Raw genomic sequence first — 14,382 nt, forward strand, 5'->3', positions numbered from 1 at the left:
TGGTGGTTGATTGTTTACAGCTGTCACGGTTCACCAAATAGAATGTGCGTCTCTGTTATTGACCACATGTCAATGTGTCACCTCATGATTCTGGCATTCCTCTCCCGCAGGATGCAAGTACTTTTCTCTGTGGGGTCGATTCTGATACCCACACCTTCAATCTGTTTCCAGGGAAATACCGAGAGAAGTGACATTATCCGCGTCCTTCAGCCTTTGGTAGGTTGGTTTTGCTCCGCATCAATCCTCAGCGCTGTAAGACTGTGCAACAGGCTGCCAAGAGATCATTGTTTACTGTTGCTACAAACAGAATCATGCATACTTGCATTGGTTAGTTTGCCACCACATGACCAGTTGTAGTTCTCATAATAGGAAGCAGCTACTATCATCGTCCTTGAATACTCTGCCTTTTTGCCGGTCAAGAACTGGAACAAGCTAAAGAGCATTGAGTCTGCCGTGGAATATTACCTGGAATCTCCGACAGTCATCGCTGTGGAGAAAGGAGCGAAAGATATTTCTCGTCAAGGCTATGGGGGAGAGGAACTAGAGAAGAAGATTTTTGAGTTCATACTCGAAAATCGCATGTGTACGTCCCTCATTTCGTTGCGAACTCGAAGTTAAACAACTGTCCATAGCAAAGGACTTGGCAGCAAATAAGTAGATGATTCTCGAGCCAAGTTTACCACTTCGTTCTGCGGTATACCCATACTATGCGCTCCTGTTGTGTACGATATATTACCAAGCACGCCAACTTCAACTATCGAACGGTGCGGGCTGTGATGTCTCCTTATTTTCGATGCTCTTCCCCGTGTTATGTACTACACTCGACACTTCAGCTTCACCTGCTGAACGCTGCAGACTGTATAGGGTTTTAACACCTAGTTTTCGCATCTCAGCATATCGCGTTCTGTTTTGTACTATTTAGACTCAGGCTTGCGCTCGTCAAATAATTGCCCTTCATTCTTATCTTCGATCATGAGAATTCGAGAACCAGCTTGGTATGCTTCAATGCCGAGGCAGACGGGTATGACGACTTACGTCGGGACAGCACGCCGCGTGCGGGAGTAAGTCACGTATATGAAACTCTGGGAGACCGTGGTGGATTTTAAACAAACAAATCATCCAAGAGGCAATCACAGCATTGTATCGTCGTCTCGAGGAAGGGAAAGATATCGGACAGAACACCAAGTGTGGGTCCAAGTGATACGTCGAATGGAAAATACAACGGGGGTACAGGAGCGGTCACAGATAACAGATATAACACGAGTATAACACGATCAATATTTAATGTGTGGGATATCAGCAAGCGCTTGTACTTAGTAAGGTTCCGTGCGTAGAGTTTCAATCACAGCTTTTCGGATAATCTGATGCACACGTTTAAATTTGTCAGAGTCGATGAGCCAAAAGGCCACGCCGGTGAGGACGGTAGCACGGCTCTTGACCACATGCTTGATTTCGGGCAAATATTTTGACACCTGTGACACAGCATAAACTTTGAACGTTCAAGAACCAGCACAGCAACTTTATGGTCGGCGTTTGACTGCAGTCGAAGTTTCGATAGAAAAGAATATGATTCTGAGCATAGCCCGCTAGTACACGTCACGGCAGCTGCGGCGTAGGCTATTATGTGGCAGTGCGGAGTCGTGCTCAATGAGTGACCAACTTAGGTTCACAGGTTGACCGAAGTGCTGTAATAATCGAAGTCGATCTTGGAACTACTAGTTCACAGCTCCAATACGATCACCTGTTATCATTGCGGATGAGTCACGCTCGTTAATTTTATCGTCGTCTGGTAACTCCGGTTCACCACCTTCGTCACCATTTAGCATCCGTCTCTACTTATTCCCCCCACTACACGCATTGTCCCGCTAGCATTTGTTTTAGCGCCGACATATCAACACCATGCTGATGGACCACGGGTATGTAATGGTTTGAGAGACGAACGACTCAGAAGAACAAGACTACGTTGACACTCTTCTCCTGAGTTGCTACCATAAACATAAAGGACCGATCGAATAGCTGTCCTCGTACACTATAAAGTGGAAACTGAAAACGAGCGATCGATACTTGTCGTATATTTCCATTATTATGATCGCCGTTGATGACATATGTCACCAGACAGAACGCAGTGACTGCGCGGAAGATCATGCTCTGAGAGGAAAAGCCGGCTATCATCATCGCTGGAGATGAAATGCATGACGGATCATAGAAAATACTAAATAACAGAAGAACTCACCAAGTATGAAACAATTCAGGGACTAGACAACAAAGGATACAGGCGTGACTATTGATAACAGGTAGGACAAGGCAAAATAGCTGCCTTGCTCGAGTTGCTGATCATATTTAGGTCAGCTGGTGTCAGAATCCGAACGGGAATAAGACTTACTTCTTGACACCACCACCGATCGGTGTGTTGCCAACGTATTGTGCTCAAGCCAGACGTCACTATTGCGATCACGGACAGCTTGAGGGATATAAATAATAGCAGACGGGGATGTTATAGTCGAAGTAGTATGGCACGGGAGAGCTCGTGCTGACCAAAGCAACACTTATGGCGAGGAAGACACTTGGAGTCGCAATATGTCACAGGCCAGTTTCGTCGAAAGCCAAGTGTGTAAAGCGCCAGGTCAGGTGATATTTGGCATGAGCGAGTGAGTACAATATTTACTAAATTCATTGATTCATTGAAATGGCGTTCAAAACACGCATTGTCTGCCCTATAGCTTAGCTTGGCTTATGTCCTGTGTCCTTGTCCAGTGTGCACATTGGAATCAGTGGCATGAACAATCTATTTACTACAATGTGTTAGTATAGACCACGAACGGAACCGCATCAACCGACCGACAAGTTCCGCGACATCGAAGACATCCCCTCGTGCTGTTCCTACTGGCGATCGATACTTGTGATATATCTCCATATATTTTCCATCACCATTATCGCAACGTTGACGAGATATATCGCTAGACAGAACGCAGTGACGGCACGGCAGACAGTGCTTTGAGATGAAAAGCCGGCTATCAACATCGCTGGGGGTAAAATGTATGAAGGATCATAGAAAAACCAAATAACGGAGTAACTCACCAAGTATGAAGGAATTCAGGGACGAAAAAACGAGCAATGTGGGCATTACTATTGATAGCAGATAGGAGAAGATAAAATAGCCGCTTTGCTGGAGTTGCTGGTTACATTCGAGTCAGCCGGTGTAATCAGTATGGCGGGAATAAAATTTACTTCTTGAATCCAGCGACGATCGATATATTGCCAACGTATCGTGCTCGAGGCAGACGTTATTGTTGCGATCATAGCCAGCATAAGTGACACAAACAACGAAGAGTACGAGCCAATTGTTGTATAATCAAACCATGGCGCAGGAGATCCAACACTTAGCAAAGCAATGTTGGCGGCAAGGAGGACACTTGCCTTTGCGAGTATGTTAGACTTCAGCACCAGTTCGCAATGTGGATAGCTTACCGCGCCAAAAGTGGTGGCAAGGATAGTGATCAACTTGTTCCTAGATGCTTCGAAGGCTTCATCTGATTGCAGAGAAATATAGTGATTATCGAATGATGGGTTTCCAAACGCCAGAAAACAGAGTAATCTCGTCGCAAGGGATATTGAACGATGAACTTCGGGGAGGGCCCGTTGTTCTTGGCCAGATCCTTCGTTGTGAGAAATCACGGTGTCACTGACTCCAGTATGGGAAGGCATGGTACCAGTGGTCTGTAGGCTGAATAACGTATCAAAGTTATAAAGGAAAAAATGGTGCAAGTTATCATACAGGGAAATGCCTGTGATAGATCCTGTTATTATTAGTGTCCCAGGAGTGTGGACAATTGCGACACTGCGCTGTAACATTGATGCAGGTCCTAGGACACAGCGTTGATGTTTTAATTGCATGTTAACGTTCTCGAAGGATGCAATATTAATGCTGTGAGATAGGCTGTTCGTCCGCATGTCTTCTATATTCGTTAATCATAGATCGAAAACCGTTGAGCCTGAAAATCCAAACCCCGTGGAATTCCCGATATCTAATACAGGAAGCAATATACGTGATGGACGAAGTAAGCGTGGGACAAACAGCCTCAGTGTCATTGTCCGTATTTGCTTGGGGGTTTTATGCATCACAGCACAGCATGCCTATCTTATCCACCCTTCGTATATAAGTATGTTAGGTCCAAGTATACCAATTAATCCTCTCAGCTCAGACTAGCTCGAATCTATCACTGCAAATTGTATTTGTGCTATGAGCAACGTAGGAGTCCTTTCGCGCGACTTGAAGTATGCTTGACCTTTTCAGTTCACAGGTGAATAAGGAAGACCTTGCAGAACATCCTCTTCCCGAAGCCCTTCGTCCCACGTCCCTTGCACTGAGAGTACTCTGTTTTCTGGCACTTGGACGCCCAGATTTTGATGATCATTGGACATCGCTGCAATCAGAGAGAGGCTTCGAAACCGTTAGGACCAGGTTGTGCTCTGGGCTAACCAGCACTTTCATCACGGTAAGCTATCCAACTCCACGCCCGTTGCGAACCGAAGCCGACGCTCACGTGCACTCACAAAGGCAAGTATCCTCGCTGTCAGTGGTGTCTTCATCAGTACGGCCTCTCCTGTGCCATACTTTGGCAATCCATCACCCGTTTCCTATTGTCTGGACTTTATTTCACTCATGTTGGCTATGATCGTGATGTTGACGTCCGGCTCGAGCATCATTAGTCGTCTACACAGCGATCGGCACTGGATTCAAGAAGTGAGTTTTATTCTAGCCCTGAGTATACCAGCTGACCTAAATATAATCAGCAACTCAAGCGAGGCAGCTACTTCGTCTTGTTCTATCTGTTGTCAATAGTCACGCCTGAATTCTTTGTTCTCTGCTCCCTGAATTGTTTCATATTTTGTGAGTTATTCCGTCATCTAGCGCTTTCCATGATCCATTATCCATCATTTCACCCATAGCGATGTTGATAACCGGCTTTTCTTCTCAAATCATGACCTGCCGTGCCGTCACTGCGTTCTGCCTAGTCGCGTATGTCATCAGGATTGGTATGATACTGAGGCGAGCTATGCGTAGGTATGCGACTTTGGACTCTGGCAGCCCGCTTCGACTATGATACCCTTTTTTTTCATTTGTCATCTCGGACTAGACTTGTGACCAGCCTGGCTCGTACCATAGACGGGTCGAGTGGCGTAGCCAGGCTGGATCTTGGAGAAGTTTGACAGGCCAAGCACGGAGTTGTAGGTGCCTGTCGAAGTAGCAGTGCTTATATGTACTAGTTCTATGCGCTCAGACGCTCATTATGCAATTCATAAATTGTTATCACCGACTACTGTTGTGGCGCTGGCTCGTACACGTCGGATTTCTGGTTTCTCGAGTAAGTGCTATTTGGTGTGGATTTATTTTGTGGTGACAGGTTCGTTGAGTTATTCGGCGAAAAGCCCAGAGTGCTTTTCCGGATCGAAACGAGGTTTCGGTGAACTGTGTTCCCCTTATTAGGTGATGGCACGTAAGCAAAGCAGTGCTGTCAACGTTCCATAGTTGACGACTGGATCTCAATCGTCCATCATGGCACCCTTCCTTGAAACAGTCAAGGTAAGCTCAAGGCTCACGTTGACGATGATTCACCGATAAATCTTTTTCTAGTCGTTTAAAGACGTGCCCATCACCGACGATGGTGTCAATACTGTCGCATTCCTCGAAGGTGGCGATGGTGTCGTTCGCATGCTTAGTGCGTATCACTACACCATTCACTGCATCGTCTGATCCATAATTTCAGAGGAACTCACTAGCCTTATGAGTTCGGTTGGCTCTGGAGCATTCTCACCCGTCATCAACGACATCCAGGGTAACATCACAGTAGGCGTCTCCAGGCAAGCGATCGACGATCAAATTACTCATCCAACTTTTCTATCAGAAAGTTCGTGCACGATACGATGCAGTTCCCTCACAGTCCGCGACGTTGGAGCAGCTGGTGACCAATGAGAAGAACAACAAAGTGGGAAGCGCGACAGAGGGCCTCATGTGGCTGCTCCGGTCCCTTGCGTTCACGGGAAAATCCCTTCAGCATGCACAGAGCAACCCATCAGAGGATCTCAAAGTCGCCTTCACGAAGGGGTATGATCTCACCCTCGGGCCTATTCACCGTGGTTCTGGATTCTTCAGTATTCAAGGAGCTATCATGAAAGCGGCAGGCTTGATGTTCAGCGTTCGTCAAACATTACTCACAATCATGGTTTAATTCTAACGTTGTGCGTTGATGTAGACTGCGATTGGATACTGCCCCCCTCGCAAGAGCTTCTACGAGAAGCTTGCAGCCAACCCAAATGGAGAGCCATGCTCGCAGGAGCTACTTGACAAGCAGCTCAACGATTGGATTACTGGTCTGGATACCATTATCACGAGGATGGACACGTTCTACACAAAGGGGAAGCATGGAGAGATATTCAAGTCTGCGAAGTCATAGATCAGCATATCGGCAATAAACTGCGCATTGTGCATTGTACGGATGAATCATCAGTGGTGTGCGTCATCGGACTCTTCTTTTTTTTTTTGCAAACATGTGGCCTTGAAGCTTGGAGTACTATTAATCTTCGAGATCGCTGTCAGGAAATGCGTGTTTTGTTCACTTAGTGCCCTGCCGTCTCCCGAAACAAGTCATCCATGTAAATCAGACATGCTCGTTAGCTCGGTGGATCGAGTATCAGTACTCGTATGAGGTGCGTCCGAATCAATCATAAACGTTAAACCATAAAATCAACACGTCCAAATCAGCTAAATCGACAAGATCGCGCTTACTGACATTGACCACTTTCATTCGTACCACACAGATTACGGAGCAAACGTACGGAAAGCACATCGTTTTGAGGAAGGTGCCTCTGGATCTCGCAAGTTTGAGCCTGTTGGTCGTAGAAATGAAGAATACGACCGGAAACGGCCGCTCTCGTTGATAAGTCTGAAGTTGCGATCATCCACTTCGCGCTTGACTCTGCTAGGCCGTTAGGGGAAGTGAGTATAAGGGGTGAGGTTAGGGAACTGGAGCTTGGAAGAGCTGAGTGTGTAGATTTGAGGCGTATATGCTAATTGATTCAGGCAGTTGGCTGAATTGACAAGTTTACAATGTCATTTTATGCGGTGCACAGCCGTGACAAGGTGTTACACTGTGTTCAGCAAAGACCTGTTTGGCATACTTTTTACAGCGCGGCAGGGATTTCTTTTCCGCATGCTCCTCGTCGCTGTAAAGTAGGTATGTAGTGACTACGCGTTGTGCAAGATGACGGAATAACTGTCCTTTAGCTGAAATGTTCCGATAATCAAGAATACTTCGTTGCTGCGATGGGGCATGCCACAAGTATGAATATTTGATCTATGCACAATGATATTTTGTTACACTATTTGTAACTGGAGTTGCAGGCTGGAGGAAAACTCAAGACACGGGGTATACGTACGAAACTCTAATGTTCAGTTCTCCTCATCTCCATCATAACCCCTTCCTCATTCCCACTCCAAATCCCTTCCCGGGACCAATCCCGATCTCCTTCCCCGTATTATCCTTCATCGCTCGAACGCCCCAAAACGCAAACCGACACGTTGACCCGCTCCCATGACCTGCTTTTCTGTACATCTGGTCGTAGCTGACGCTGAAGGAGAAGTAGCCTTCAAAAAGTTCCTTTTTCACAGCTTTGCTCGTCTTTTTGCCTGGGTTCGCTTTTGTCGAAGAATCTGCTGCCTCGCCGACGCAATCAACTGTTGTTCCATCGCCAACATTCTCACACTCTCCTACCTCGCCCTCCCCAACCCACACGCGTTTCATCTTCCATATTCCCTTTGCGTTCTTGACTCCACATTGAGGAGGGAGCCCCGCTTGGCCAATGACGCCCGGCAACACAGGACTATGATCAGGGGCCAGGAAGGAAGCGCGTTCGTTCGAGGTGAACGTGAGTTCTGCGCGATGTTTCAAATTACTTATCAGCACATCAAAAGGGCGCTCCATCATAGGATCGAAAATAGAAATGCTCTCTGCTCTACCTGTGTCGGAGCTGAGCGAGAGGAAGCACCGAGCAGTATAGTCGTGCTTGGACTGGTAAGCGAGGATTGTGTCGTATACTGCGGCGTAGTCGGGGGAAGTGCTTCCCGGTGGGAGGTAGGCTTTGATGAGGAAGGGGAGGTACATGCCATAGAGGTCGAAGTTGCCTGAGAATATGGCGGGAGGATGGGCATTCAATGCGTGAAGGGATTTTGGGAGAGGTGGGGGGATCATAGCCATCAGTGGCTTGTGCAAGACGAGTCAGCGGGATTCGTCTTTGGACCGAGGCTGGCGGGTAAACATACCTTTTCTGGTGGCGGCGTCGGTGTTCGCACTGGCCGGACGCGGGCGGTTTGACTATTGTTGGGGGTTGGAAGTGGGACGGATGGTCTCGAGCGTTTTTCAGGGCGCGATTTTGTAGGGACGGCGGATCCTGAGAGCGCACGGGCGTTCATGAATGGAGTCCCGCGTGATGCTGAAGGTTGGCGATGTGGTTTTGTGAGACCGCCCGAGGAGGATGGTTGGAGGATCTCGGAAGGAGAAGGGGGTTCGCTGCGTGAATATGAGGATGATTTAGGCTGTACCACTGGTACGCGTAACATGTTAGCAGTGCCAACGGGTGATGGAATCATGGATGTATGTGATGGTGCAACGATATCGTTTTGGAAAGTGACTTGGACGCGTCGTTGTGTCACGTGGTCAAGAAATCAACTCGCGTGTGCAATTCTTCCGACGCCCATGTCATGTGGAATCTGATATCTGAAATTGTACGCATGCACCTGTTCTGAATTTGTCGGCGCTGATATCAATCTCCAAAAAAGAACTGCTATTGACCACATGAGCGTGCTGCGCTCAGCACGTGTTCAACTACTGTCTCCTTCTATCAGTACGCACACCTCCAGACCCGGATCATCTGCCCCACAGTATAAACTTCTTGGGAACATGAATCCCCACATTGTCATCGGCGGTCGCCGCGTATCCCTCATCTCTCGCGGTCTTTGTTTCCAATATGATGGCTCGCGTCTTCTGTCGACCCATCGAGAAAGCTCACAAGGACTCTGGACTCCCATATGGAATATTGCATATCCTATCATGATTAACCAACCAACGATTCATCCTCTAAATTGCAATATCCGACTTATCGTAGCAGTTTTCACTGCTACTCCAGACTTGCTCCACGAAAACCATAAGAGACACGGCAAATTCTCGGTATCGGAGAAACCTCGGAAATGTCACGTGTGGACTTGATAGTACCAATGAACGGTATATATGAGAGTACGGAGAGCAGACAAGTCCAGTCCATTCCTGCCTTTCGTCCTTATCGCACTCACAGACCTGTGAGAAGCTAGACTCGTCGTTACAATCCAGATCTCACTTGGACTCAAAACCTGTCATGCCTTGGTCAGATTTCGCAAATGCAGACGTGGATGATATCGTCGAGAAGCTCACTACAGATGAGGCTATCCTTCTCACCGCTGGTGTTGGCTTCTGGCACACACATGAGATCGCCCGCCTTGGGATACCCGCCGTGAAGGTCAGCGATGGTCCCAACGGTATGTCAGATCCGCTGCTCCATCAAAACGCGATGATTCAGACGCATATGTGCAGGTATCAGAGGAAATCACTTCTTCATGAGTACACCAGCGAAGTGCCTGCCTTCTGCCACTGCACTTGGAGCTACCTGGGATACAGAATTGATCGAGGAAGTTGGGTTGAAATTGCTCGCAGGCGAAGCCAAACTTAGGGCTGCACCTGTTATTCTTGCCCCAACTTGTAACATCCAACGCGTATGTCTGCTCTTGCCATTCTTTCATGTGCACTCGTTCATGACTAGCGAACCGACTGCAGAACCCTCTAGGTGGCCGTGTAAGTCCCATACCAGAATCCAGCTCAAATCCCATCTGATTTTGTGCTCCATTGTACAGGCCTTCGAGAGTTTCTCAGAGGACCCGCTCCTATCCGGTCTCATTGCGGCCGCGTACGTTAAAGGTGTTCAAAAAGGCGGCATTGGAAGTACAATCAAGCATTTTGTGTATGTCCCTCTACAGTCATCCAATTCCGACCTTGCATAAAATCCGCTTCATACTAATTCGGAATTCATACAGGTGCAATGACAAAGAAGACGATCGTATGGCATATGACTCGATCCTCAGCGAACGCGCGCTTCGCGAGATTTACCTCATGCCGTTCATGCTTGCACAGAAATATGCGAAGCCGTGGTGTTTCATGACTTCGTAAGTTCGGATTTCGTATGGTGATTCTCCTGGAGTACAGGAGAATGACTTCAACACGTACTGATTTGCATTTTCATATTTTAGGTACAACCGTGTCAATGGCACCCACGCCTCTGAGAATAAGCATCTCTTGCAAGACATCCTGCGCGGCGAGTGGGGCTTCGAGGGGCTTGTCATGTCCGATTGGTACGTCTCTATATGTATGGTCGAATAGTGGCTCATGTTGCATACGGTGAGTTAGGTTTGGTATTTACAGCATAGACTTGAGTATCAATGCTGGTCTCGACCTCGAGATGCCAGGCACCAACAAATGGCGCACCCTTGATCTCATGAACAGGTCTGTTGGCTCAAGGAAATTGACCATGAGGACTGTAAAAGAGCGCGCGCGCAAAGTTGTCGAACTTGCCAAGCGCGTCGCTCAAGAAGCACCGGAAGTCCGTGCATTCATATTCCGTTGCATGCTCTTTATTGATGACAGATGCTCGTAGATCCTCGATGGAGATGGTATCGAACGCACTGTCGAAAGCGCCGAAGACACAGCTCTCATGCGCAAAGTCGCAGCAGAATCCATCGTGTTGCTTAAAAACACCAACGCCCTCCTCCCTCTCAACCCCAACAAGATCAAAAAGATTGCCATTGTCGGAGGAAATGCAAAAGCTGTCGTACTTTCTGGAGGAGGATCAGCGTCACTCAAACCATCGTACTTTGTGTCCCCATACGATGGTGTCACCGCTGCGCTTCCTCAAGGCGTAGAAGTTCTCTACAGCGAGGGTGCTAGCAGTACGTGGTTTTATTGTTTGAGAAGAGCTGTGTTTTTATTATTCATTCCCTCAACAGCCTACATGGAGATGCCCACACTCGACTACGAGCTCTTCACACCCTCGGGCGAGCGGGGCTGGATTGGTACGTGGTACGCACATCAAGACGACGAGAGCATGGCTGCACTGAACACGCCCTACTCGACGCGCCTGGTTGACGAGACGAGGATATTCATCAGTACATCCGCACCCAAGGGTATCACAAGACGTTGGACGATGAAACTCGAGGGTGAACTGAAGCCCCGCGAACGCGATTGTTTGTTCGAGTTCGGCTTGACTGTCGCTGGAAGGGCCAAGGTGTGCTACCATATCCACATTGCTATCATTTCACTAAATATTGGAATTTATAGCTCTTTGTCGACGGTCAACTTGTCATTGACAATTGGACACGCCAACGCCGTGGTCAATCCTTCTTCAGCACCGGTTCCATGGAAGAAAAAGGCCGTGTGCCACTCAAAGCCGGCGTCAAACATCGCATCCTCGTTGAGTTCTGTAACGTCCGCGCACCAGCAGACGGTGATGAAGACGAGATGGTGATGGATAGCAACCCCGGCGTTCGTCTTGGTGGTGCAGAGGTGATCGATCAGGATGTAAAGATGGCCGAGGCTGTGGAGATCGCGAAGAAGGCTGATGTGGTTCTTGCTATTGTCGGCCTGAATGCGGATTGGGAGACGGAGGGGTATGATCGGAAGACATTGGCACTGCCTGGTCGTACAGATGAGCTGATTGAGAAAGTGTTAGCGGTGAACCCCAACACTGTTGTCGTGACCCAATCCGTGAGTGCAATCGAGATGAGGTTTTGGCTCCCGTCGAATTGACTACGTGTTTACGCTAGGGTTCATCTATAACGCTTCCGTGGGCGGATTCAGTTCCTGCGATCCTTCATTCGTGGTACTTGGGTAACGCGACTGGCGACGCAATTGCGGATGTTCTGTTTGGCAAGAAGAACCCGTCGGGCAAGTTGTCCTTGACTTTCCCCAAGAGATTGGAAGATGTCTCTGCCCACGGACACTTCAACTCTGAAAACGGTGTCCTCCGTTACGGCGAGGATCTGTTCGTCGTAAGTTCGATCCATTATTAGATGATGTTGTTTTACGCTCAAGTCCTTTGGCAGGGCTACAAACACTTCCATCATAGAGGCATCAAACCACAGTTCTCGTTCGGGTGAGTAGTTCAGTTCAAGTAGACAGAAAGCCGTAGTTGATTGATTTCGCATCGACAGTCATGGTCTCTCCTACACGACCTTTTCTTACTCGAACTTGACACTCTCCGAGGCAACTGTCTCGAACGGCGAATTCAGCCTGAGCGCCACCGTGACCGTGACCAACACCGGCAAGTTCGCAGGTTCCGAAGTCGTGCAATTGTACGTCTCGATGCCCACCACGTCTGATGTGACGCACCCGCCGTTGCTCCTTCGCGCCTTCCGCAAAGCCAAAGACCTCCAACCAGGACAAAGCGAGAAGGTGACGTTGACGCTGGACAAGTATGCTGTGTCGTTCTGGGAGGAGAGGATCGAGAGGTGGGTGGTCGAGAAGGGCGTTTATGGCGTCAAGGTGGGCAGTAGTTGTGATGAATTGCCATTGGTTGGCAGCTTTGAACTTGGGAAAGGGTTCGAGTGGAACGGCTTGTAAGCTTGTAGCGATGCAGATGTATTTTTGTAAAATCACGATTGTGTTCGTTTGCATGCCCTTTCTAAGCAGGGATGTTCATACGAAGCCGGACTGCGAGGCCAGAGAGCAGACCGTGATTCTAATGAACACCAAGCTCGGTATTCATCATAGTATTTAATAAGTAGCTCCTGCGCAGAAACACACTTGAAGATAGACTGAGTAAGGACCTCGAGAAGTTCTATGGTTTTTCATCGACACAACAAAAAAGCAATAGAACTTGTCGAGTTCGATGTTAGTTAACCTATCGTTCTTGCCCTCGTGCCAAATGCATTCCTCGCATTAGACCAAACGCCATGAGCGTTGGGCAGCGACTATCTAGCAGCATTCTCTTGAGTCATTCCACCACCATCTGTAGGCGCTAGCGAGACGCGTTCAGTAAGTCTCATAGAACAAAAAGTACGGAGGCGTGGTGTGAGACGGTACGAACTATAATACGAGACCATGAGATTAGGTAACAGAGCCGGGGAATGGACGCGCGGAGAGGTCGAGAAGCAAGAATTCGCCAAAACTGTTGCGTTACATGTGGTATCGATGTCAAGAAGGTAATACGAAGTCTAAAAGGTAAAAGGACTTAACGCCGACACCATCTTAGGTGGACTATAGGGTGATAATCAGCGTGAAGGAAAGAGGCGCAATATTGACAAACAAAACACCTAAAGGTCGTGACCAGGCAAGTAATTTTCTTGGACATGGTGGGAACACTTTGAGCGATGATAATATAGGACATAGTAAACATAGGGTATATCCTCCAGGCTGTCGATAGGCAGGGGAATGTTCCAAAGAGGAATATCCTTGGCGTGTGCATCACAGAACACACAACCCTTCTTGATTGATCGCATATCTCCGCTCATCGACGGTGTTCGCGCACACAATCTTGACAGTGAAAATATGACTGTAGTCACCACTTGTGATCATGCAGTTGAGGTTGCATTCAATACTGCGGTGGGAGACTGGTGGTCCGACAAGGATGAGCGTATCAGCGGTGAGCAGCTCCTCCAGGAGGACGTTGCACCTGATAGTGTGCAGGGGTCGCCATGACGTGTGACCATCGAATACCTAGGGTTGTTCCAGTTCTCCCGTATACCTACTATGACAGGCCCTTATATAATATGACAAGTGTTGCCAGCAGTGTTGTTCTAAGCCATTGGCCGTTGCGGGGGTGAAATCAAAACAGGTTGTGACATGATTCCAAGAACTGAACCTTGTTAGACGCAAGACATTGACCGCTTCACATTGCTATCTTTTGACTGAATGCTGACATCCGTAGTTTTTTGTCGACGGTGGACGTGCCAGCCAATCCTTTCTCAGCAGTAGTTCCATAGAAATAAGAGGCCCGGAGTGAAAGCTCAATCTCGTTGAGTTCTGTGTCATCCTCCGTTGTACTTGTGGGGATCCGCCCGTCGCCATTCAAAGGATTTGATTCGGGTTCGAATCGTTACGAGCACTTCCATAATGAAGGGTCCGACTCGGAAGTCGTGCACCCTACGCGCCTTCCTCGAAGCCAAAAAAACTTCAACCGGGAGAGAGCGAGAAGGTTGATCTGATACTGGAGAGGATAAATGGGGCGTCAAAGCTGTGATGAACTGACACCGTTGTGACATGAGGACACGTGACACGGCACGTAACGCCCGCTGTCTCTGATTGG

The 14,382-nt window shown here is 48.2% G+C and overlaps 6 protein-coding genes across 6 annotated transcripts; 4 read left to right on the forward strand and 2 right to left on the reverse strand.

Annotated features, from left to right (window-relative positions):
• Window positions 1–84: 84 nt before the first annotated feature.
• On the forward strand, window positions 85–658 carry EDB93DRAFT_1252718 (uncharacterized protein; the record flags this gene model as incomplete). Its single annotated transcript, XM_041453332.1, has 4 exons — window positions 85–216; window positions 270–327; window positions 377–583; window positions 633–658. The coding sequence occupies 4 exons, from the start codon at window positions 85–87 to the stop codon at window positions 656–658; spliced, it is 423 nt and encodes a 140-aa protein (XP_041305343.1).
• A 2,031-nt stretch (window positions 659–2,689) lies between these two features.
• EDB93DRAFT_649127 (uncharacterized protein) lies at window positions 2,690–4,075 on the reverse strand. The gene is made up of 4 exons (XM_041456978.1): window positions 3,469–4,075; window positions 3,229–3,417; window positions 2,839–3,175; window positions 2,690–2,785 (listed from the first exon to the last, which is right to left on the reverse strand). The coding sequence occupies exons 1-3, from the start codon at window positions 3,949–3,951 to the stop codon at window positions 3,047–3,049; spliced, it is 801 nt and encodes a 266-aa protein (XP_041305344.1). The 5' UTR covers window positions 3,952–4,075; the 3' UTR covers window positions 2,690–2,785; window positions 2,839–3,046.
• Window position 4,076: 1 nt separating this feature from the next.
• EDB93DRAFT_1161140 (uncharacterized protein) lies at window positions 4,077–5,322 on the forward strand. The gene is made up of 4 exons (XM_041450032.1): window positions 4,077–4,496; window positions 4,559–4,744; window positions 4,795–4,891; window positions 4,951–5,322. Exons 1-4 carry the CDS (start codon window positions 4,278–4,280, stop codon window positions 5,103–5,105), a joined length of 657 nt encoding a protein of 218 aa, XP_041305345.1. The 5' UTR covers window positions 4,077–4,277; the 3' UTR covers window positions 5,106–5,322.
• A 141-nt stretch (window positions 5,323–5,463) lies between these two features.
• Window positions 5,464–6,807, forward strand: EDB93DRAFT_649315 (glycolipid transfer protein). The gene is made up of 6 exons (XM_041456979.1): window positions 5,464–5,584; window positions 5,636–5,722; window positions 5,771–5,848; window positions 5,907–6,197; window positions 6,255–6,708; window positions 6,764–6,807. Exons 1-5 carry the CDS (start codon window positions 5,558–5,560, stop codon window positions 6,453–6,455), a joined length of 684 nt encoding a protein of 227 aa, XP_041305346.1. The 5' UTR covers window positions 5,464–5,557; the 3' UTR covers window positions 6,456–6,708; window positions 6,764–6,807.
• Window positions 6,808–7,517: 710 nt separating this feature from the next.
• On the reverse strand, window positions 7,518–8,210 carry EDB93DRAFT_1071586 (uncharacterized protein; the record flags this gene model as incomplete). Its single annotated transcript, XM_041444978.1, has 2 exons — window positions 7,518–7,718; window positions 7,794–8,210. Coding segments are annotated over 2 exons (618 nt in total), but the record flags the coding sequence as incomplete, so codon positions are not given.
• A 534-nt stretch (window positions 8,211–8,744) lies between these two features.
• On the forward strand, window positions 8,745–12,881 carry EDB93DRAFT_1161149 (glycoside hydrolase family 3 protein). The gene is made up of 15 exons (XM_041450033.1): window positions 8,745–8,782; window positions 8,837–9,307; window positions 9,361–9,568; window positions 9,624–9,802; window positions 9,864–9,881; window positions 9,941–10,047; window positions 10,121–10,249; window positions 10,334–10,435; window positions 10,491–10,683; window positions 10,738–11,029; window positions 11,087–11,364; window positions 11,418–11,843; window positions 11,903–12,127; window positions 12,182–12,231; window positions 12,290–12,881. The coding sequence occupies exons 2-15, from the start codon at window positions 9,245–9,247 to the stop codon at window positions 12,696–12,698; spliced, it is 2,679 nt and encodes an 892-aa protein (XP_041305348.1). The 5' UTR covers window positions 8,745–8,782; window positions 8,837–9,244; the 3' UTR covers window positions 12,699–12,881.
• Window positions 12,882–14,382: the final 1,501 nt, after the last annotated feature.

Source organism: Suillus bovinus (genome assembly GCF_016758785.1).
Source record: "Suillus bovinus strain UH-Sbo-P2 chromosome Unknown EDB93scaffold_49, whole genome shotgun sequence".
Classification (NCBI taxonomy): Eukaryota; Fungi; Basidiomycota; class Agaricomycetes; order Boletales; family Suillaceae; genus Suillus; species Suillus bovinus.

Coding starts and splice junctions, on each gene's coding strand:
- EDB93DRAFT_649127 (XM_041456978.1), bottom strand. CDS start 3,951: ATGCGGACGAACAGCCTATCTCACAGCATTAATATTGCATCCTTCGAG. Junction 3,418..3,468: donor TTGCCACCACTTTTGGCGCG/GTAAGCTATCCA, acceptor ATACTCGCAAAG/GCAAGTGTCCTCCTTGCCGC. Junction 3,176..3,228: donor ATCGTCGCTGGATTCAAGAA/GTAAATTTTATT, acceptor GAATGTAACCAG/CAACTCCAGCAAAGCGGCTA.
- EDB93DRAFT_1161140 (XM_041450032.1), top strand. CDS start 4,278: ATGCTTGACCTTTTCAGTTCACAGGTGAATAAGGAAGACCTTGCAGAA. Junction 4,497..4,558: donor TAACCAGCACTTTCATCACG/GTAAGCTATCCA, acceptor GCACTCACAAAG/GCAAGTATCCTCGCTGTCAG. Junction 4,745..4,794: donor ATCGGCACTGGATTCAAGAA/GTGAGTTTTATT, acceptor AAATATAATCAG/CAACTCAAGCGAGGCAGCTA.
- EDB93DRAFT_649315 (XM_041456979.1), top strand. CDS start 5,558: ATGGCACCCTTCCTTGAAACAGTCAAG. Junction 5,585..5,635: donor CCTTCCTTGAAACAGTCAAG/GTAAGCTCAAGG, acceptor ATCTTTTTCTAG/TCGTTTAAAGACGTGCCCAT. Junction 5,849..5,906: donor ACATCCAGGGTAACATCACA/GTAGGCGTCTCC, acceptor CTTTTCTATCAG/AAAGTTCGTGCACGATACGA.
- EDB93DRAFT_1161149 (XM_041450033.1), top strand. CDS start 9,245: ATGTCACGTGTGGACTTGATAGTACCAATGAACGGTATATATGAGAGT. Junction 11,844..11,902: donor CTGTTGTCGTGACCCAATCC/GTGAGTGCAATC, acceptor TGTTTACGCTAG/GGTTCATCTATAACGCTTCC. Junction 12,128..12,181: donor ACGGCGAGGATCTGTTCGTC/GTAAGTTCGATC, acceptor GTCCTTTGGCAG/GGCTACAAACACTTCCATCA.